Source organism: Haliaeetus albicilla, chromosome 4 (genome assembly GCF_947461875.1).
Source record: "Haliaeetus albicilla chromosome 4, bHalAlb1.1, whole genome shotgun sequence".
In the NCBI taxonomy this organism is placed as follows: domain Eukaryota; kingdom Metazoa; phylum Chordata; class Aves; order Accipitriformes; family Accipitridae; genus Haliaeetus; species Haliaeetus albicilla.
In genome coordinates this window covers 40,284,719-40,307,887 of record NC_091486.1, presented here as the reverse complement: position 1 = coordinate 40,307,887, position 23,169 = coordinate 40,284,719, and the positions used below count along the sequence as shown (strand labels likewise).

Below are 23,169 nucleotides of genomic sequence, written 5' to 3'. Positions count from 1 at the left end.
TCAGGAATGTAGTTGCAGGGCTGCTGCACCCTGTGGCAGGCACTTGTTCTTTGGCTGCAGCTATGTTTACAGATTTTCATCTCTTGGTGATGTCTTTCATGAATGTTTAGTAACAGTGAGTGGTGCTGCATCCCATTCCACCAGCGTGGACCAGCGGGCTGTTGTGTTAAAGGGAGGGCTCCCAAAGACAACGTGTTGCCCAAAAAGAGACTCTGTGACATACTTTAGCAGCTACGAGGTCCCCGCAGCTGCCCTACTCCTGCTCAAGGATGAATGAAGGTGGGCCTGGGAGTGCTCCCAGGAGTAGGTTTGTTGTACAAGTGTACAAGCCAGCCCTCTCCTCACATCCTGCCTTCCTCGGGGCCCTGTGCCCCAGGAGGAGCAGTGTCCCCACTCTCCCTGGGTAACCTGGGCTGCAGAAGCTAGAACAAGGCATCAAGGACCTTCCTTGATGCTGCCCAGCCTCAGCCTCTTAATAAAAGAAAGGAGACACGCTGCTTTATAGCGAACCAAAGACAAAGAAATTAAATAGTTCTGCTGTCCATCAGTGAGGCTGTGTGCATGGCTGTACGTGGTGGTTGAACGTGCGATTTCCATGGAGTAGCTGAGTTTCTGGAACATGTTCGGGAGAGGGCTGCATGTATCTGCTGGGGAAGTATCAGATGCTTCAGTCTATGAATCTGTTAAGTCTCCATCTTCTTGACCTTTTGGAATAATACCGAGCAGTGCTCAAAGCCCCTTGCAGTATCTTTCAGCTTGTTTGGTGATGATGCATTGTATGACCTCCTCAGCAGATGTTTCAGCCTGGGGTTCAGTCCTGCAGTCCCTCATCCATTCTTGTTTGAGCAGTCGATGGGGGTATCTGCTCAGTGCTCTTGGGTACTGTGGTGAAACTGTGGTGGGTGCTTTTGGTGTTTAAGTGGTTGATATGAGAAAATGTGTGTTTGTGTCCCCATTCTAAATTGTTTTAATCTAACTTGAGAAAACATTCATTACTTGTTAGATATGTAAGTTTTTAGGTACCTAATTATCTGTTTTACTTGCCAACTCCCTCCAGTCCCTTTCTTCCATGATCCCACCACTCTCTTCCCTTCTCGTACCCTTAAATACGTGTAGATGATGAACAGCAAATCTTACAGAATTTTTCAGGAATATTTAATGTAGGGTTTTGCCTTTGTTTGCTTTTCTGGTGACTTGGAGATGGCATGGTGAGAAAAGAAACATGTGAGCTAAACCTGTTGGTTTGAACATTGTGTCAGAAAATATCCATAAATTGCAAGTTACTACACAGATGTATAGATTTAATGAGACTGTGTAATGCCATTTATTTATGCTAAAGAATCTGACACATACGGTACTGAAAAAAAGTTAATACTCTAAGAGTTATTTTATATTTTTCCATTGCCATCTGTCACTGCCTACATAATAATGATACAGGTGAAAGCCTAACACTGCTTTAAAAAAAAAATCAGAATGAATAGTCATTTAAATATCTTGTGGCTTTAATAGCTGGTTTGTTTTAAGTTGTGGGAAGGAGGCAACAGAGATACCCTCCCCCCATTTTTAGTATATTAAATTTGGGGGTTAAACAAATTTAGATTCTTGAAGTGACTTCGGAAAGTGGAAAATGATTATAAACTGTTCTGTCCTTTAAATCTGGAAAGGCTAAGGGACTAAACCAGACTCTGCCATCCTTATACTGTCAGTGTCTGGTTCTTGGAGTAGACCCTTCATGTGCATCTTTAGATGTAGGTGAACTTTTGTGCTCCAAGTCCTGCGTTAATGTGCTGAATTCAATACTGCTGGGGTCTCTGAACTGTGAGCGGGTGTCTCTAGATCCCAAATCCTGGTCCCCATTGGCCATCTGAAATCAGTAAAGAAAAAAAAAGTAAGGGAAATATACTTTTTCAGCAGTATCAATTAAAAATACATGTCTCAGAGCAGCACTACGCTGACAGAACTCAGCATTTACAAAGACACTGGCTTTTAAGAGTTTTCCTTCAAATTCATGCATCATACCATGGTTAGGCAAAACTGTCGTCCCCCCCCCCTTTTTTTTTTCCTTTTAATCATGGTGGAGTCCAACACAGCAATGACTGTGAAGTGCATGGTGAGAAGTCCCTATGGTCAGATGTTTGGAGTGATCCAGGGCTGCAAATGGTGCTGTACCTGGGGATCTGCCCATTGCTTTCTATCAGCCACCTGCCTCCAAGGGTGCAGACAAGGCTTTGACTCAAATAAATAAATGAAATGGGTTTTGTTGTTAATCTCCTTTTCACAATGTAGTGATAAAGACAGAAAATATTTTTTGTGGCAGGTGCTTATCCTATAATTTTCCATGGGTTGATGAGCCAGGGGAGGTGCCTCCTTTAGAGGAGGAGGACGTGGCTAGCTCAGGTTACATTAAGATGATTTAGAGTTTATATAATTAAAAACAAATACATTTTTTCCTGAAAGTTGTTAATGATTCAAAGGTATAACTTTGTAATGAAAGCCTTTCACTTATTTAAAATAACGTCTCTAGTGGTAAAAATGCCAGAAAATGAAGCAAAGTACGTGGTCCAGACCCAGAGAAGTCATTCCATTGGCTTCAAACAACTTTTTCAGGTGTATTTTCAAATATAGTGCAGATCCCTAATGGAAAGTTCCTTATAAATGAAATAATCATTACTGTTATAATTACTACTCTTTGCGTACATTGGAAAGCATTTTAGGAAGTCATGCACTTTTTAAGAAGCAGAGATGACAATGAGCGAGCAGTGAGGTTTTGGTCACTTTAAATGGATGTTATAAATCACTTCATTTTTGTTTATAAGAGAAGATCCATATATAGCTGTAGTTTGTCAGCATTTTCCATTACAAACTTCTAGTTTTGGGTACCATATAGAGCTCTTAGCAGCCTCTTAGAAAATCCACTTAGAGGTGAATGTTGTGTCATTGCTCAATGAGTATATGTTTCTTCTGCTCCCTTATTAGAATTTGAACCGGCCTTAAAAATAAAAAGGTGTTCATGGTTTAATGTTTAGAGAGACAGAGTGTTTCACTGCAGGACTGAACCTGATTTTATTTTTCCTCCTCTCTCTGCTTTCCAGTGTACATCAGAAATAACTCTACTGAAGCAAAAAAGAGCTGTGGTAGGAGAGGAGACTGACAGTATTTAATGTATGTTGCAGACAGTAAGAGACTTGCTTTAGATTGGCAAGGGAAGGGGCTGTGAAAGACCACCCACATCACCGAACCCTGTCTCCTGTAGCTCATGGTAACTGTGAAATAAAAGTTTACAATGAAAAGGGGCCCCGGAGAACACCTGCTATGCACTACAGCTCCCCAGCCCCAGCTCTATCACCTGCCCATCTGTAACAAGCGTAAAGTCATTAAGACAAAGGCAGAAAGTCTTAGTGATTATGGTATGTGGCAGGAGAGAGCAGGGGAGCACAAGGGCTGACCAGGTGTGGGATAAAGGCAGAAAGTTTGCTAGATGACATTTGCCCAGAAGAGCACATTTCATGCAACAGAAAATGGAGAGGAAAAAGAAGAATCCTACTATCTCTGACCCCATCAAAACAGCCCAAAAAGTAGCAGAACGAATAAACAGGTATCCAGCAATTGCTCCTGATTTGACCTTAGGGAAAAATCCATGAGTCCAAGCCTAATAACTGACTTAGCTCAAGCAACAGAAGAGGAGACAGCAGCTAGGAGCCAAGTACCTCTGCATTCCACTTGTCCTACACAGGGGCCAGGTTCTGACATTGCGAATGGATGGGCGGCCATAGGGGTGAGGAATCTCTTCCTTGCACTTGTAGGGAATTGGCAGAAACCTTGTATTACGTTAAGCACAATACTTGTTGCACCGTAATTACTTTGTAAGTATAGGCAAAAAGGGAGAGGGAGGATGGGTCATCAGGAGTACTTTTCCTACCCTGGGTTATGAATACATGACTCTCACTTGTGTAAGTACAAGTTGCATGGATGCATTTGTGGGTGAAATTTGGCCTGAGGTCCTTCTGGAGAGGAATCTTGCGACACTGAGCAATCATATATATTCAGTTAGGAGTTCTTACTCTTGCCAGATCGAGGTATGCAGCATGGGTGACTTGTGGTGAGCAAACAGTCATGCCTAAAGGCTGGGCATCTGGGGCAAATTCTGGTCTAGATACTGCCATCCTTACTTATATCAAGGTACTCATTACTTAGTGTCTCAGCCTTTGGACTTCAGCAGCATTCTCACTGAATGCGACTCAAAAATCATTGAAAGCATCAGAATTTGGTCCTGTGGTAGAAAAGAAATTTCAGGTCTTAATGCTGCACTTGCAGGGATGCTGTGTGCTTAAATCGGAGCCCTTCCAAATGTAACTGTGGTCTTTTCAGTTTAATATTTGTATAAGCTTGTATAGCCATTTGAGCATAAAAGTTGTTCCACAGGTTTCACTGCTGTAGTCTTCATTCCTTGTGTCTGGCCATGGACAGCTGGGTTGCGAGAAGCTGCCTGGTATTTTAAAACCATTGCTATTGAAAGCATGCAGTGACATCCAGGGTGCTGCTTCACATTAGCCAAAGCTGGTTCTTGTGATGGCACGGTATGCCTGATCAGGGGCCTGATCCAGCTGAAAATGGTTGATTTTTTGCAGGAAGGGTCATTTTTCAACCAGATTGGTTTACCACCCCGTTCCATGAGCACTGGTGCCAGTATAAAAGATAGAAGGGGTGGGGAACGAGAAGATGGCAGCCATAGTTTGTGTCAGCTAAAACCTGACTGAAGCTTGGCTTAGCTATGCAACCACATCCTAATTTAAACTAAACTTGGGTGTAACAGACCTGTTAGTCTACACTTACTGCACACACCACCTCCAGAAGATATGAAATAAGTACTCTGTTGCATTTAGTGAGAGTTTAAATTGACTTCAGAGGTAGCAGGCTTAAACTGAGATTCTTCAATGTGAAAACTAAAAATTTCTAAGGATGCCTAAATAAGCTGATCATTTCTCACTGAATTTCTGGCGTATTAACTACCTTCATGTGGGCTTGAAGAATCCCATTTGTAGCATGCAGAAAAGGACTCTGCACTAAGCTTCTAAAAATCCTTTCCCTCCTTCTTCTTTATATTAGTTATGAAATATTTCTTTGATTTAACTGTTATGAATGGACATAACCCTGCTGAGGTCACTGTGACAACATGGTGTCATCATCTAAGATTCCCACTTACTCAGTGGCCAAAAGCTAAATCTTTGGCATGTTGTGATAAACAAATTTGACACCCAGCATCGGGGATGTCCACATGTAATGCAAGAGGCCTTGTTTGGGCTTTTGTCACTTGACTCGAGAAAGGAGTTGGGTAATTCCCCTTTCTTTGCAGGTGACATTCACCCTCATTTGTTCCATCTAGACGCAGCTTCACTTCTCTCTAAGCCTCCAGAAAGCCTCAATCTACTGTGAAAGCAGAACTTGGTCCCTTGAAATACACCTTTCTAACCCCCAGCTGAAACGTTTTCCATTACAGTGTTGTTAGGGCAGTGTTGCCCGCAGGTGTCATTTAAGAGACATCTTCATCTCTCCTGAAGATCACAGTTATCAACCCCAACGCAGCAGATGTGCTGTCAATGCCTTGAGCAGACCTGATTCTCCTTATTCCTCAGCATCACACCTATGCAGCTTTGGAGCAATACCTGCTTTGCACCAGTGCAACATGAGGAGAAGGGGAGGCCTGTTTGTTTCTCAGGAACTAAATATAATTTCCAGCTAACTTGCTTTTTACTGGCAACCTGTTTGCCAAGTACTTTGTGACTATGAGGCGACAACAGAGCAGATTCCTTGCCTGGTTCTGCTGCTGCTCAGCTGGCATTCTCACCCTTTGTATGGGTGCCTTTTTAAAGAGGGAAGATTTGTCAGTGCTCCCTTGTTTACACATTTAATAGCTCAAAATTAAGCCAAAATGGACTCGAAAAGCCTCGTTAATTAAGAGCCAAATTCTACCAGCAACAAGAAACTCAAAGGCAAGTTTTCTTTTCACTAAGACCCCTTTATACTCTTCCAGGAGGAAAGTATGTTTAAACATGCATTAAAGTCTCACTACACTTCTGGAGTGGTGTAAACAGCCTCTTTAAGAATCCTTTTTGCTACCAGAGTGCTCTTAGACTGAACAAGAGTCAGGGCTCATTGTTTCCAGCTTTGGGCATTCCTTACCTTGAATTTTCAAAATCTGTCAAGACGGAAGAGTTCTGCCCCCTCCCCCCCTTAATTTTAATTTTACAAAACATTTATCTGTTTGACACTCTAGCTCTTAAAATTAACTGTATTCCACTCACCATTACTGAGTGCTTTTAACAGTATAGAGACAGTGCGTTTAATAGTATAGAAACACTCTGCATCTGAGTCTTGCGATGTGTAAGAACTACGTACCCTGGTTCAAAACATGCAAGAAGCTGGGTCATTTTCTATTTGTCTTTAGCTGCCAATTAGCAATGTCATTAATCCACTGCCTAGGAGAAGTTCATGATTAAAATAGATGGTGTCACTGACCATTGACAAGACGGTATGCAGAAGGTTGTGCTGTAGCTGCCTGTCACTGTGCTGTGGTATTTAGAGCTCAGTCCCGTAGGGAAGTAACAATTTCTTAATTTATTTGCATTCTGGGGTAAAGACCGACATATTATCCAGGCTTTGAATATTGCATTATATTGTGTTCTGGACAAGGAATCTGCAGCAGACCCTGGGAGAGCTAATGCACCACCTGCCCCCTGTTATCAGACGAGCTTGGTCAGAGAACACCTTGTGTCCACATTAGCTGCAAACGTCCTTCGCTGTGTTCACCCACAGAGCCACCCCAAGGCTCTTCGGGGGCGGCAGATTTGAATTTTGCCTCCTCAAGGATGAGTATCTGAAGCTGGGCCAAAGCTTCGTTTCCTGCTGGTGAGAGAAGAGGGATAGGGGAAGAGGCAAGGGGAGGGCTTGAGGGTTTAGGCGTGCTTTTTCTGCTGCTCTGGGGGCAGCAGGAAGAGGCTGGTGGTGCGTGACTGCTGCCAGGAAAGGCTAACCTCTAGCTGAAGACCACAAACCCTTGGTGACAGTGGCCAGCCTGGTTTTCCAAGGCCACAGATAAAATAAGCAACGACCTAGGACAGCAGACAGTGGAGGAGACAGAGGGCCACTGTCCTGTTGTGTTGGACAGAAGGATTTTTTGTTCTGTAGTGGGAATTGCACTCTAGCTTGCTTGCTTAAGAAAAAGATGGCCAGTGCTTTAATTTACATCCCACCTGGGGATCAAATCTCTCAGCAAGACAGGAAGGTTTTTTTCCCCCAGATCTCACTTTTGGAGGAAACAAATTTCCATGTCAGAGGATGAAATAGTAGGAATATTTTTCTTAGGTGGATCTTCCAACTTCTGGTTTGTAGCTACACTGATTTGTGGGTGAAGGAAATATTTTGGTACTGAAAACTTGCCAAAATGCTGTTTAACAGGGAATTGCAGTTTAATTAGCACTTATGAGACATTAACAATAATTGTATTCAATTTGGCCATTCAGGATAAAGTGTGATTCAGGATCAGCTGGTTGGTGCTCTAAAAAAAAAAAAAAGAAAAAGAAAGAAACATTGCTGTGTGGTCTGGTGAATATGTGTCATTAGCTTCGTGTTCATAGGTAGAAGCTTTTGTTGGCTGCTTGACTCTCTTTTCCCATGAGGTATTGTGCTGGACTGGGAAAAAGTGGAAGGAACTTGTATTAACTGGAGGGAAATGGTTTGACTTCAAGTTCATGCTTTTGCAGTGAGATGGATTACAGTTTATCCCTGCTATATCTTTTGCTGTGATTTTTAGGAAAAGTGCCAAAAACTTTAATTTTTTTTTTCCATTTACTTATTTATGCTTTGCTTTGCCAAAGAATGAGAAAGCCTCCCACTTTTAGCAAGCATGTGAACAAGAAAGGCAAGGGAACCCGGGGTGAAATTTGACGTGGAGACTTGTGTACGGTGCAGGATAGCCATAAACATCCCTTGAATATTTCTTTTTCCTTTGCAGCAGAGTTCATTATGCTGTCTGAGTTGTGGCTGTAGGTGAAAACAAAGACAGTGCCGCAAAATGATTGCAGTTTCAAAGCCTGGCTGTGAACAGAGAAAACAAACTATATGCAATTTAAGCGCCTGTTTGTATGCAGGCTACCACACAAGCCTAACATATACACTAGTATGATGTAAGGCAGCGGAGATGACCTGATTAGCAAAGCCCTTTCAATGACCTGAGGACATCCCTGCTGCACCAGTACACCCCTCCTTGGAGACCAGCGGCTAGTCCCAGATGAAGGAAACCTTCCTGCAGCAACAAGAGCTAGCAGAGGGTTTCTGAAAATGGCAATGACGGTACTCTCTGTGTGTTGTGAAGGTGAGGGAAATAAGAAGAGTAAACAGCCTGCACAACTTTGCAGAATAGCTGGCATATTATGAAAGATGCAACATGAATTACTTGAGCTTTGTGAGATACATTTGCAGGAGCTGTGGAGCACTGTGTGTTTGGTGAGGGTGCATTTCAGCAAACAGCTCGCTCCGTTTTGTTGTGCTTTTTATCCTGTTGGATGAAAGCCATCATTCAGCAGAAAGAAACGCTAGGGCAAGATAAAGTAAGTGATCTTCCAGTTTGTAAGATCTTGCAGCCTTGCTTTCATACGTGCTGAGCAGGCAAAGGTCCAGAGACTTGAATGGGAACTTGTGGTGCTCAGCACTTATTACAGTCAAGTGTTTATTATTCCATGTCAGAGAAATAGAGAGAAAAATTTATATACATAAGATGACACATGAGACACAAGGCTTTCTGTCTCTCTTGTGAGTACATATAAATATACACAATTGGTTTGAGGGTTTTTTGGTTATTTTGTACATTGCTGTGCGTGGAGAGCATGCAGGCTTGTGGCAGCGACCCGGCGTTTTAGGTGAGGAGTGCAGGGCACTTTTTCTGGCTCTACCCTAGCTACTTGTGTGGCCAAGTGTATTAAATACTGCCCCTGAAGACAGCAAACCATTTATTTGGGCTTCATTCTCAGACTTGCTGAATACCCCCAAAGGCTGCTGTTATTAGAGGGAACTGCTATTCCTTAGCTCTGAAAGTGGGCTGTCCATAAATCACAAACACGTGCTTTCCACCGGGAGGTGGGACTAAAACCTCAGCTTTCTCCCTGCCAGCCCGCGAAGCTGGCAGAGCTCCCACTCTTCTAGCACTTCCACTGAGGATGTGTTCTCCTGGTCACAAGGCTGGTGATGGCTGTGCCACCCACTGTACCTTGGGCTCCACACGAGCGTTGGATGGCTTCCCATTGCTTCTCTTGCAGCTGTGGTGGGCTGGGCCCCCTCATGCTCGCCATGCAAATGGCCTCCTGTTGACCTGTTTCTGCTTTCCTTCCTCCCCTTGTTGAGGTGGTGGTGGCCTCGCAGAAGAAGCTATTAAGAAAGCTATATCTTGTCCTTGGGGGATGATTTGCAATTGCATAAAGTTTAGGCCATCTTTCTCAAGGCCAGCAAGACATTGCTGTCATCCATGTATTTCCCTGTGTGTGCTATTAGTACCAGGGTTAGCACTGTGGAGCAGAGCGCCGTCCCTGGGGGACTGTGCTCTTCCACCACGCTGGGTGTAGGTGGGGATGGCCATCCTGCGCCCAGGCCAGCACAGCCACCCACTGGCACTGGCTGGGGCCAGGTCACAGTCAAGCTCTCAGTCTGTGCCATTGTTTCTTCCCTTCTATAAATGAAGTGCTCAAATATTTCGTAGTTACAGGCCATTTCGATGACAGTGCCTGTGCTGATACTAGTCTGCTGTGATCTGATCTGCCTGTGTCCTTGCTCCGGATGTGCTTTGCTGTAGTAGTACTTTCATTCCTTAGCTCCCATTAGTGCCTCGATGAATAGTGGAAGATGTGTTTCAACAATTTTATGATTAAAAAGCAATGTCTTACCGTTGTTTGGTCCCTAGTGCCTTTACCCTGTTCATTATGCTTTGCCTAGGATTAACAACAGTGATTTAGAGTTGCAACATCAACATCAGCCTCTGAACCTTGTGTTTTCTTTAACTATAAATTCTGGGGAAGGAGGAGAAAGGAGGATGAAGGAGGAAGTCTAAGTAGGAGGGTTTGTTCTTCTGACATTTCCAGGCCTGCTGTTTGAAACTGTGGTGGCTCACAGCAATCAGACACATTTACTCCTAACTCTCTCATTGGGTTCCCAGACAGGGGCCCCTTGGGCAGCTGCTCTGGAGCATACCTGGCCAGGGTTTGGAGGCACTGGCCAGCCTCAGAGCATGCATTTGCACTCCAGGTCCACTGCTGTTACCAGCACTCGTGCTAATGGCCTTAATACAGAGGTCAAAAACTGCTTAGATATGAAGGCTGAATCACCTCCTTTTTAAAACCCTCAGCAGGATCAAGGCTTAGGGAAGCAGGCACGTGGGCTTGCCTTCTGGCTGACAGTGTGGATGGAGAGTGTGACTCTGGGACAGGCCTTTCGGCAGGTTCGACCAACCACGGAGGCATTGAAATGGGGGTGTCTGGTGATTAAAACACCCTTGCACCGACACCCCTACATGAAAAAGCCTGATGCATTCATTTTCTTTAAAGATTTGCCGATCCCACAAGCTTTTGGTAGTTTGAGGAGGTTTGTCATGTGACCCAAGGATCACAGAAATCAGTGGTGAGCCCATCAGTCCAACCAGGCAAATAGGAAAGATCTTCAACTGTGCTTATTTCACTTGCAAATATAAATAAGCCAGCAGCATAGGTCTCACCTCAGACCTGTTTGCCTTGGCAGTGTCCCATTTACATGAATCAGAATATGGTAGCAAAAAAGCACTGGAGGCTCATCCAGAGATTGATTTCCCCTCTGTCAGGAAATGTGCCCATGCAGGCAGGGTGATTTGGAGATTACTGACACAGCCCACAAGCCTGGCTTCACTAGGTTCCTGTGTTTTGAACAATTCTGCTTGTGAAGGGTTCTTGTTTCCGCAAGCTGTGGCGGTGCAGTGTCCTGTCTTTGGAAGCCCTGTGTCTTGGTGCACGAGGCAGGAGAGACCTGGAAGAAGCAGCTGTGGCTAAGTCCTTTGCTCTTGTGACTGGAGCTCCTTGAAAGGAAGGGAGCTCCTGTGTTTAAAGCTGAGAAGCAGGAGGTCAGTTCTTAAGCCTGCTGCATCTCTGCAACTTTTGGTAGGTCTCTGGATCATGCCGTGCCTTAGTTTCTAAGCTATAAGACAGACAGACAGAAATTAGGAATTTTAAAAACAAACAAACAAGGCCTTGAAAAAATATGCAGTTGTAATCTGTGGTGCCATCATCACCATGAGGCCCTCGTGTTCATTTAAGCTTCAAGGCTGTGCTTTAATATTGATAATAGAAATTTATTATGATATTAGCAATTGGGAACTTAGAAAATGCAAGGTTTTAATTATTTGTTTGTTTGTGGTTTTTTTTTCAGCAAATTCAGTAAAGCTAGAAATGCAAAGTGATGAGGAATGTGACAGGAAGCCCCTGAGTCAGGAAGATGAGATCAGGGCTCATGATGAAGGAAGCAGCCTGGAAGAGCCCCTCACTGAGAGTAACGAGATGGCGGATAACAGAAAGATCCAGGAGCTATCGAGCGAGGGAGGAATCCGGCTTCCGAATGGTAAACTGAAATGTGACGTCTGTGGCATGGTTTGCATTGGGCCCAATGTGCTAATGGTACATAAAAGGAGCCACACTGGTAAGCAGCTGAAAGAAAATCTGATGACTGCCTGTGGCGTCTGATGTTGATGTTACCTGACAACTCTTCTCTCTTCCCTTTTCATTCATGGGGTAGCAGGAGGCTGAGGAGGGGAAAGATGGGCTTCATTGGTTTGGTTCTCTTCCTGCTCCCCAAATTCCGGTGATGCTGTGCTTTTTGCAAGTATTGTGCTTCCTTGACTTTGATTACCAGCCTTTGGTTCTTAAAAACAGCACAAAAGTCTGGAAATTGCCTTTTTTATTGTTCTTGACCAGGGGCAAGATGGTGAGAATCATTCTCTGGTGGGGGGTGGGTGCTCACGTGTGTGTGCATGTGCAAGGCTTTTGAGCCTTTAAGGCGAGTCTTAGATGGTCTTCCCTTGGAGGTGCTCACAGGTGGACAATGCCAGCAGCTTCCTGGGGATCTCATGCCTCCTTTGCAAGTGGCTAGGCATCATGCTGGTGGCCTGGAAAACCTGGGATTAGCAAACCCTGCAAGGGACACTCATTACCTAGTGATCCTGATGCCAGGGTGGGCTTGCTGCTCATTGCATGACAACTTCATCAGGGAAACCTCACCTGGACCGCTCCTGAGGGCTAGGGCTTGGCTCCCCCTTACCATCCAGGTACCATTTTGTGGCACCTTTCAATGCCTACACTCTCCTATAAATTATTTTTATTACTATTAGTACTACTACTGTTTGGAGACCAAAACAGCTTGCTAGGCTGTCCTGGTTTCAGCTGGGATGTAGTTAGCTGTCTTCCTAGTAGCTGGTACAGTGCTATGTTTTGAGTTCAGTATGTGAAGAATGTTGATAACACTGATGTTTTCAGTTGTTGCTCAGTAGTGTTTAGACTACAGTCAAGGATTTTTCAGCTTCTCATGCCCAGCCAGGGCACCTGACCCAAACTGGCCAACAGTGTATTCCATACCATGTGACGTCCCATCTAGTTTAGGAACTGGGAAGTGGGGGGGGCGGGGTTTTTCGCCGCTTGGGGACTGGCTGGGTGTCGGTCGGCGGGTGGTGAGCGATTGCCCTGTGCATCATTTGTACATTTCAATCCTTTTATTACTACTGTTGTCATTTTATTAGTGTTATCATTATCATTATTAGTCTCTTCTTTTCTGTTCTATTAAATCGTTCTTATCTCAACCCAGGAGTTTTACTTCTTTTCCTGATTTTCTCCCCCATCCCACTGGATGGGGGGGGAGTGAGTGAGCGGCTGCGTGGTGCTTAGTTGCTGGCTGGGGTTAAACCACGACATAGGCTTATGGATTTGAGAATTCAAGAGGCAGACAAAACTTTTTGTAATATGCTGATTGAGCAGGTCTTTGGGGCCTGAAAGATGAGGCCTTGAGTTCAGAACAGGGAATTTCAGGGGAGTCTTAGCTAATATGACAAACTGGGGTGCCTAAGAGGCTGGTGCTCACTAGCCTCTTCTGCTCCTCAGGTGGGAGTGACAGTTACCTCCAACAGCATAAAATTACAGATGGTGCCAGAAGACAATGCTCTCTGGTCTTTCAGAGGTCTACCTGGCAGGGACTTTGATTCAGAAAAGCACTTAAGCTGTGCTTAACTTTTATGAGATTTAAGCACATGTAAGTCACCTGAAGTGCTACAATATATGCTTAAGATACACACTTAAATCTTATTAAGATTAAGCACAGGTTTCTGTACTGGAGCCTCAGTGGGTGTTTGTTCTTCATATTTTTTCAACAAAATGAAAGATATTTTGGTTTTTTTATCTTTCTCTGCTATTACTTAATGGGGTGAGAGACTCTGACTGTGAGATATCTGCTAAGACTTAAAAAGAAAAGTGGGGTTTTAAGGTAAAGTAAGAAGGACTTTGTGTAATCCCTTTGTAAACCTAGTAGTTTGCAGTCAAGTAGTGTGCTCTTTATGGGGAAGAAATCAATAAGATTTCTGTACAGAGGAATAATAAATATATATTACATAGATAATGCCCTGTATATAAGTTGGATTGATAATAACTTAACATAAATGTATAATGCAAAGCATTGCAGTATCGTTTATGATGCAGTCATGATTTTAGACAGCAATTACGACAGGGGAAAAGCATTAGCTGGAGAACCAAAATCTTGATTAACAATTTGACATGCTATTACTGGGAAAGGGAAAGAGAATAGAGAATGTAACAGGCTGCGTCCCCAGCTTTCAACCTCCCTAAAAGTTTTCATTGGCACTTGCGCGTATCTGAGCATATGTATTGTAGGTGCATCAGATTCCATGTATTTGAACTTGAGCAGCTAAATTAGACCTGCTAAATTTAGATTTAGGTACTTAATTAAATGATCTGCATTTTTTGAGATACTGAATAGCTAGCACATCTTTTAAATGCAGACAAGCTGCCTTTTTCATGTTAAAGAAGACGCACAAATTCAAAGTGAACACAACAAAATCTCATCTGCGTGCAGGCAAGACAGCTGTATGCAGGTGCATGGGTAGGAATTGCATAACTGGTAGCTTTTTCCTTTGGGCTACTGCTGGTTGCTCATAGAGCTCTGACTCTTTTCCCATCTGAGCAGAGGAGCTGTGATGTATTGCTCTATACAGATGATTTCAAGCATATAGAAATGGCATTCCTTTTAACGTGCAGCTCAGTGCTCTACTCTCAGTAAACCAGTTGGCAAGTTTTGCAGGGGATTTTTTTTTCCCCCCACTTTGTTTGTTTGTTTTTTAATGCATGCTGCTACTTCACTGTCCACAACAGAAGGAGAAGTTTGCTTGGATTTCCACATCCTTGATTTTAAGGAGTATTTTTAACATAGTGGTATCTATCTTTTAAAATGCAGTATTTAAAAATATATTGCCACTTCCTCAGCAGCCAGGAGCAATGGGCTGGCCCCAGCTCTGGAATGAGCCCTGACCTGTGGGTAGTCTGGTTTTGCAGCCCAAGGGTGAATGGTGGAGGGAACAGAGGTTGTCCCTAGTGGGTGGAAATGGATGATATTCCTTATCGGCTAATGCAACTGGCATGTAAATCATTACATCTCAAAGCCAATTTAAGTATGTTGGGAGCTGAATCCCGCCTTACTCTCCTCTTTATCTGTACACAACCAAAGCATGGTCTGGCCAGTTGTTTGCATTGGCAAAAACTGAAGTCCTTTTCCTTTCCCAAAAAACCTGTCAGCATTCTATGTAAATCTCACAAAATGCTGTGGTCCGTAGTAGAGGCTGTAATTTGCATGTATGCTGGGACAAGAGTGTGGCTTTCCTTACACCAGGAACCCAGGCTTTGTGAGAAGCTATGCCCATATGGCTTTGGCTGTGTTACGCACATAAAGGGGCACAGTTTTCTCCAGCCATTATTCATCTGTTCTTGACGAACAGTTGTCTTCCCCTGTGACATTATAGTAGTCAGTCAAACAGATATAGGGACGGGGAAAATAATCTGTGCTGTGGATGAGGCCAGAGTAGATGAGCTCAGTGCCCCATCTCTCATCCTCATGTGCTGCCATCACCTCTTCCCATGATAGACCGACCTGGGGATTTCCCATTCATCTGGATCCACGCAAGCACTGCCTCGTGCATGTGGTGGAAGCGATGCTTTGGCCCACGGCACCGCTCATCTGATAGCACCAAACACATTTCTCTGAAACACTGATAATTCAGGTGAAGCATTTTTGTAATCTGCATGGGCATCAGGAGAAGGCCTTTCTATTTATTTGTCATTGCTGACAGAAAAGAAATAAAATGCTCAATGTAGGAATTAAGCACGATGCACTCCCTGCTTTAGTGAGTGGGGTAACCCCACGACCCCCTCCCTCCTGTGCCACATCCTTGTGTCAGAAAAATAGCATGTGTCAGGTTTGATTTACTTTCCTCCTTTCCCATACTATCCTCTTTTGATCCAAATTTCATATTCCACAGCACATGGCCCAAGTTGCAGCATCTTTATCAGAGTTTTTTGTTACTGCAGGAGATGACTGGTCACATAATATTGCCACTGGATACTCTGGGGGCTTGTGCTTGGGGATGTTGAGGGAAGGGGAGAGGAAGAAGATAAAGTCAATAATCCAATTTGTCTGAGGTAATGAAAAGGAACTCCAGTGATTTCTCACCTCTTTAGGCTTTCTGCTAGTGGGTCTGAATTAAAATTTCCTTGCTCCTAATTTTTGGTAAAGCGGAAACCATTTGCTGTTACAGCCGTGCTGCTGCCTTTGTGATCTGCGAGGTCCATGTGGTGTTCTCCCATGAGCTGTGAATTGTGATTTTTCTCCACTGTAATGTCCAGTCCTTTATCTAGTCCACTGCTGGATTTTGAAACACTTTTTATTTCTAAGAGAGGGTTGGGATCATCCTCATTGTTTTAAGAACACCCAGAGATTAAATGCTTCCTCTGTGTAAATGCAGCAGGACAGTGGCAGAGCAAAGCCAGGTCCCCGCGTGCAGGGCATGATGCAGCAGGCAGTAGGGATAGCAGTCTTGCCCCACTCTCTCTTTGACTTGCTGATATGTTATTTTTAGGCTTTTTTGAGGTGCTAACTGCAGGAGCGTCTCAGATCTTTGCTTGCACTCCATGTGCATTTTAGTACCCTAAAGTCAGTGAAATGGGATATGTTATGTGCCCATGAGGAAGGTCCTCAAGTTCTGCTTTAGCATCCACAGTATTATAATTGAACATATGCAACACTGGAACTCTGAATGCCATTTAAGTTTTTTTCATGCAGAGTTCAAGTTTTTGGGACACGATTAATAAGTGAGGAAAACCCCAATTGTACTGTTCAGTATAAAAGACTTCTATGCCTAAAGCAGCTAACCAGGAAAAATTTTTAAAAATGAACATATTAACACATTACAATTAACTCCATTGGACTGCCTGTCTTATTCTTCTAGTAGAAAGGTTTTATTTTGTTTAATCTGTAACCTAGTGCACGCTACTACCTCTTGCAATATGAATTGATTTGTCACTGAATCAAAAATTGTAGGGCCAAATAACTAAAAGTGAGGTTCCTAGATCTAACTTTTCCAAAAGTCTCATTTACTTAAGCATAAAGGAGAGCTTAGATTTTCAAAATCACTCTCTGCATAAGGATGTGTTTTACTTGCAGTACTCGGTAGCTAAGCTCTTCTGATATTTCTGCCAGTTCGCTTAAAGGATTTTTCTCTCTTAAGAATATGGCCATAAATTTGTGTGCAGAGGACACTTGGAAATCACCCAGTTTTTCCAAGGGATTTTTCATGGAAGATATGTTACTACTGCTTTATAATAAATTGCCCTATCTGGAAGTAGGTTTTTCCCAACAAAAAACCCTAGTAAAGTCACTGATTTCAAGTGATGTGCAGCCCGTTAAGTGAATCTGATAGAACAGTAAGTAGGTATGCAGACTAGATAGTCCCTAGAATAACAAATACAGAAATGGAGCAAAGCCTGCTGATCTGTACCTCACATGGGTAAAGGCAGGTTGCAACTCACTGCCTGTCAGTGTGTTGGCAGGGCAGCTGATATTTCATTTGTGCTCCTGGGACAGAGCAGAATCAGAGCAGTTGCAGCATCTGATGAATCAGGAGAAATGTTTCATTTTAACTGAATATTAACAAAAAGCCTACTACAGAAGTATGAAAATCAATATTATTATTATGACCAAATACTTTCCAATGGCAGCATGGGCGCAGTAATTTTGTATTAAGAGGTTAAAAAAAAAAAATTCTGTTTGAGAAGTACCTAAGTTATCCTTTGCATATCAAAAGTGTGTGCCAAACAAAAAAGGCTGAGTTCTTAGATATACATTTAGCCAGGACAGATGTTAAGTATAGTCCCACTGGACCCAGTTCTTATATGTAGAAGGACTCTATCCTGGCTTTCCTTGTGAAGAGACTTTAAAACCAGTGTTTTTTTAAAAAAAGGTAGTTAAAACGTTCACAGGAAGGGACTTGAGCACTGCTGTAGAAATAACCAGGCCTCACTGTTAATGAGAACTAGTGCATTATTTTGTCAGTCGCTCCGTTTGATTTCAAAGGGATAAAAATTACCAGCCAGGGGTTATGAAAATCTAAGTCTCCTTAGTTGCGAGGTCTGCAGGCTCTTTGTCCTCAGTCAAATTTCTGTTTTGATACAGAAAATATCACTGATGTATTTTGCACTGGTATGAGTTTCAAAGAAGGATAACTCATACTGAAACTTTTGCGCAGCACTTCCGTGCTGAGGCAGTAAAGGAGAGTTATTGTGCAGGGAAGCTTCCAATTAAGCAGAAAAAGGAGTTGGTTTGCTTTTTGAAATAACATTTGACGCATACACATTGAAATATGAAAGCTATTAGTAGGAAGTTAATCAGCTCATTCACCTGGTTTCAGGTTGTATCAGCTAGACAGCATTCGTAGTTTGTGCTGTGAAGTCTTCAGGCAGCTACCATATATTAAAGGTACTTATGAAAGGACTGTGTCTTGCTAATAACCCTGACTCCATTGGTCCACTTCACCTTTCATCTCAGTCTTTGTTTACACAACAGCAAGTTAACTTGTGTACTTTAGATACTGGCGTAGCTGAAGAGCAGTAGTATTTCATTATTATTTTTACTGGAGGAGACATAGCTGTAATGGATGCATGTTAAACAATGAACTGTGAAATTTCAGCAGTATTTTACTGTAATTTAGAGGTAAATATTTGAAATTGTACCTTTTAATGAATACTTTCTTTAACTGTAAAATTATAAAACCCCATGGATTTATTTGTTTATTAATTTAATCATCAGGGCTGTTCCCTGGCACAAGCCCCTTTTACTAAGCCTTTAGGAAAGGTAATACTTTGCAGCTCTGGCTTACCTTGCCTTGTCCATTCCTGAAGTAACATTAGATAATTAAATTGTCTGTGCTGGAGAACAAGGCTTTTTAGGCATTCTTGGTTTTGTCTGGCTTTAGATCTTAAATCTGGAGTTGAAAAGAAACATCTTTTTTGTTTGGTTAGCTGCTCCTCCCCCTCTCCCCACTCAGAAAGTCTTTGTTTGTTTGTTTGGGTATTTTTAATTGGGTTTTTTTCACTAAGGTTTGAGGTTTTTCTGCCCTGTGCTAGCTCTAAAACAGAGAAAAGGTTTAGTACTTAAAGTAAGCTCAAAATATTTTGCAGTTACATTGCAGTCATATAGTTTCCAGCGCTGAAAAGCAAACCGCTTGCTTAGTCACCTTTCAGTACATGTTCTTATAAGGAGTTATTTTAATAAATGAGTATTAGTGTATAGTGTCAAATGGTAAATACAGAGCTATAAATGGTGAAAAACACACATGTCGTTACCTTCTTGTAGTCGTGTATGCCACCTGTTTAATAGGTCCATAGTTTCTGGTATGTCTGTGCTGCCATCACCCTCAAAGACAGGAAAACATTTTAAACACAGTCAGGGACTTTCATGTAGAGAAGAAATGTATTTAAAGACTTTGTGAGTGGATGTTTAGTTTGAAGTGTGATTAATTTCAGCCTGTGGATAAAAACTTTTAGTTTTCAGAGAAGAGTAAGGGAAGGTGAATAAGGACATCAAGGCTCTTATTTTGTTATTAGGAAATAATAAATAATACTGGAGAACTGCTTGCAAACCTACTAGAAAAGGCAGTAGGAGAAATAATTGGAAAACAATCTTCTCAAGGCACTGAAGTGATAAAGAAGGCTGGTTTGGTGGTATCTGGAGTGGGCATCAGACAGCAGAGTTCTTGGAAAACCAGTAAAATCTTCTTATTACTCAGTCTTTACTTTTTTTGTGCACCCTTCTATTTGATAATGGTCTCACAGATTAGCCGTGCTAAATGTAAAAGCTGCTAATCAATAACGCGAAGATGTGACTAAAATTAACAGTCATCCCACAAGCCTGCAGCTTAAACAAGGAGCAGGAATCAAATGACTGAACAAAAGTATAATAAACATATCAAAGCAGCTATTTACCTGGAATTAAAGCCAGTAGGAAAAATTAATTAATGCTGACTTTAAATAGATACAAAAGTTATTTGAGGTAAAACATGCTATTGTAGCAGATTCTGTCTGTTGCAAGAGAGGAGCAGACTATCGATGACTTTGTGGTGAGCATTTTCATGTCATCTTTGCCACCGAACCGTGGTGCAGGAACTGCTTGAATTCCTGACTGAAGGGTTTCAGCATCTCTTTAGCTACCAGTTTATTGAGGAATAATACCTGCTCATTTGTGGCCTCCAAAATATCGAAGATAAGTGGGTGATGTAGCAGGTAAAACATATTAACTCCATAGCTTTAAATACAGCAGGAGTAAAAGGAAAGACTTTAGACTTGGTAAGAAACTCACTACCTTCTTTAATGTTGTCATCCTGAAACTGAAGCTGTCATTCCTGAATACTGAGAAACATGTCAAAGGAAGGGGTTTTGCCTGTTTTCTCAGACAGCGAAAGCAAAACAGAGAAGAAAAAAACCCCCATATGCCTTTCTACTGCAGTCTCTTTACATATCTCTGTTATGGACCTTTTGAAATGATATAAAAGAAGATAATGGCTAATCAGATCCTTTAAGTATAATGTGGGAGTTTGAAAGGGAAACCACAAACTCTTTATCAATTCCAATGAGCTTGTGTTCACTGTATTGGAAGAAGAGCTTTATGCCCTGATTTTTTTTATCATTACTCCATAATGTTCTTGGCAAGATTGTAGGAACCTTAGTATCTTCTTCAGTGCATCTGCAGTGGTTTTAGATGTAATTTCCAGCTCATGCATGTGAAGTGAAGTTGCAGAGGTATGGCATATAAGGCACACCTGCCTTCTGCTGCCCTCCTGGCAGGACTGTAATGCTGGCAGTGATTTAAACCACTGCAGTAAGAATTGCTTGTGGACATCTGTAAGAGCTCTTTTCCTCCCTCTCTTTCCATTTGAATCTACAGGCACATTTTGGACTTTACACTAGACGCATGAACCACTTTCATAAAAACATAGCATTAATTTTGTCGAGCAAGGGAGTAATCATTTTAAAGTAATTGAAAAAGGCTTTGGAGAGACATGACAGATCACAGAACGTGTTTGTTTTTCACAAGATCTGTGCTTCAGGCCAGTGAATTCAACCTCAGAAAGTCCCACCAGGATTTGACCAAGGCCCCATAATAGGTGATGCACTGAAAAAATGAATGAGGCTGCTTACATCTGAAACTTGATGTTTAAGACCTTGTTGAACTGGGGCCCTACTTGGTGAAAACATTTCAGCTTCTAAAGCCCAGCTGCAGTAAAGCACTTAGGCAAGTGGCCAGCACAAGTATATGCTTGTGCCTTATTGATTTGCACAGTGGGACATAAGCAGATGATTGGAGCTGACTGCCTGCCCAAGAACACTGGAGCAGACTGAGTGTCCTCAACAAATGTTGACATAAAGTATGGTTTTGATAATTTTTCACAAAACCTGTGTAAGTTTGTCAGGGGTTTTCCTCTAAAAAAAAAAAAAGGGGGGTGGTGGTGGTGTTTGGTTTTATGGACCAAATCCCCACTGTATAGGGCAAATATGAAGGATTAACATCAAAATCGGTTTTGGGGGGTGGGGTGGGGTGTGAATGCATGGGGTGAAGGGAGAGAGTAACATGTAGAGTTTCTGTTAATTATTTTTTTTCATCAAACAAGTCTTTTCAATTAGTCTTACTTAAAGCACAAATTTGCTTATTTCACAGTTTAATGGTATAAGATTTTTCTCAGTGTTTGCTACTGCCCAAAGCTTGTGGGCCCAACCCTCACTCACATTGATTCTCTTCATACCACTCTACCAATGCAAAGCAGCCTTTAAAAAGGGATTTCAAGTAAAGTATAATGTAAGCAAACGATTTGGTCTGAAGCAAAGATCTTAACATCTGTCCAAGTCCAATTGTTATGATCAGGTCTAAATACTCATAAGGATTGGACCTATACTAAAAATAAGTGCAAAACCATAGAGATAAATACTACAAAACCACAGTTATGGATCTAAATTTTGAGCAGAGCTCATGTTTTATGAAAGATAAAACCTCTGAGGTGGAGAACTTTAAGAAAATCAGGCTGCATTAATCACCTTAAGGAAAGAGTCTCAAATCACTACTGGAGGCTCTGCCCATTGTGCAAAAGAAACAGCCTCTGACTTTAGCAAGTGCCATGTGGTTGTGAGGGCTGTACCTATGTAAGATGGCACTGTTAGAAAGAGCAGGATAATGGGCTCCATGCCTCTTCCGATGTTTCTTGACAGCTCTCTCCCTTCCATTTTCCTTCCAGGTGAACGCCCCTTCCACTGTAACCAATGTGGAGCTTCTTTTACCCAGAAGGGGAACCTGCTGAGGCACATCAAGTTGCACTCTGGGGAGAAACCGTTCAAATGTCCCTTCTGCAGCTATGCCTGCCGACGGAGGGATGCCCTCACAGGACACCTCAGGACGCACTCTGGTGAGCCCGCCTTGTCTTCTCTTCCTTCTCATTTCTTCCTTCGTCGTTACAGTTCCAGGTGAAGCAGATTGTGAAAATAACTGTGTGTTCCTGGTGGTTCTGGGTCTGTACCATGCTCTTCAGATAACACAGCTCGGAACTTTGGGAAAGCCTTGATGTGAATCAGAAAAGTTGTGGTTCAGCCACACCTCTCTTTTTGTGTAACTGAGCTCCTCTGCTGATGCTATCGCATTTCCCTTTGAATGTCTCCTTGGGTGTATCCAGGCTTGCTGGCAGATTGTTTTGACACTCTCAGCCCCAAAGTGGCTGTGAAATTCCAAAGATCACAATGAATAACTATGTGCTCTTGGAAGCCTCCTTTGCAGTTCATACCCATTTCTTCATCTAATAAATGCCATATGCTGGTGGAGTTCATACTTGTTCATCTTTCAAAACCCTCCTAGTTGCATTTTTGATTCAGTTACATCTTGCTGTAAAGTCCTAATTCATGGCAGCCACAGCACTCACCCTAGAGCAGAAGGTGACGGAGAGAGATTGGGTTTGGTTTGTCTTGCTACTTGATAGAATTATGTCTCTGTCAAGTCTACTTGATAGAGTTTCTCGATATCTTCTAAAAAAATACCTGTCGCATAACTCAATGTTAGTAGTCATGTTGGTAGCTCTGATGATCAGGATCAGATGTTTTTCTAGTCCCCGTATGCTACACCAAGGGGCCACATTCTGCCCACTTACTCATTTGTGTAGGACTCTTGAGTAAGATCTTAACTTGCTGTGGTTTTTATCTCCTAGGATGTTCAACTTTTGTGTCCAGGCTATTTATAAGAGACTGTATTTTTCATTGTTGAATGAGCAGAGATAATTGGGCTGGTTACAAGTGACAGCATTACAGATGAACTTTTTTGAGGTGTTAGCAAATGTGTGACTACTGAAACACAGTGGTTGAAGTGCAGCTGCAGACAGAAACTCTGCATGTCAAAATGTAATCATGGAGCTTCCTGACTCTTTATACACATTTCTTCTACAGGGTCAGGCTCACTTCAGTAGAGGTGTCTGTTTTATGAGCCTTAGGTTGGTCTTGGGATACAGAGTTGCCTTGACATTTCCAA

General features: G+C 42.5%; 1 protein-coding gene across 6 annotated transcripts in view; it reads left to right on the top strand.

The window, feature by feature from the left end:
• Nucleotides 1-23,169, top strand: part of IKZF2 (IKAROS family zinc finger 2) — a 122,028-nt gene that overhangs the window by 51,133 nt on the left and 47,726 nt on the right. For 4 of the 6 annotated variants that reach the window (XM_069782041.1, XM_069782039.1, XM_069782042.1 and 1 more), the window contains 2 exons: nt 11,440-11,706; nt 21,896-22,063. In XM_069782041.1, coding sequence (XP_069638142.1) covers nt 11,440-11,706; nt 21,896-22,063 — 435 coding nt within the window. The remainder of the gene's footprint in view (nt 1-11,439; nt 11,707-21,895; nt 22,064-23,169) is intronic. The other 2 variants (XM_069782044.1, XM_069782043.1) reach the window with 1 other exon arrangement.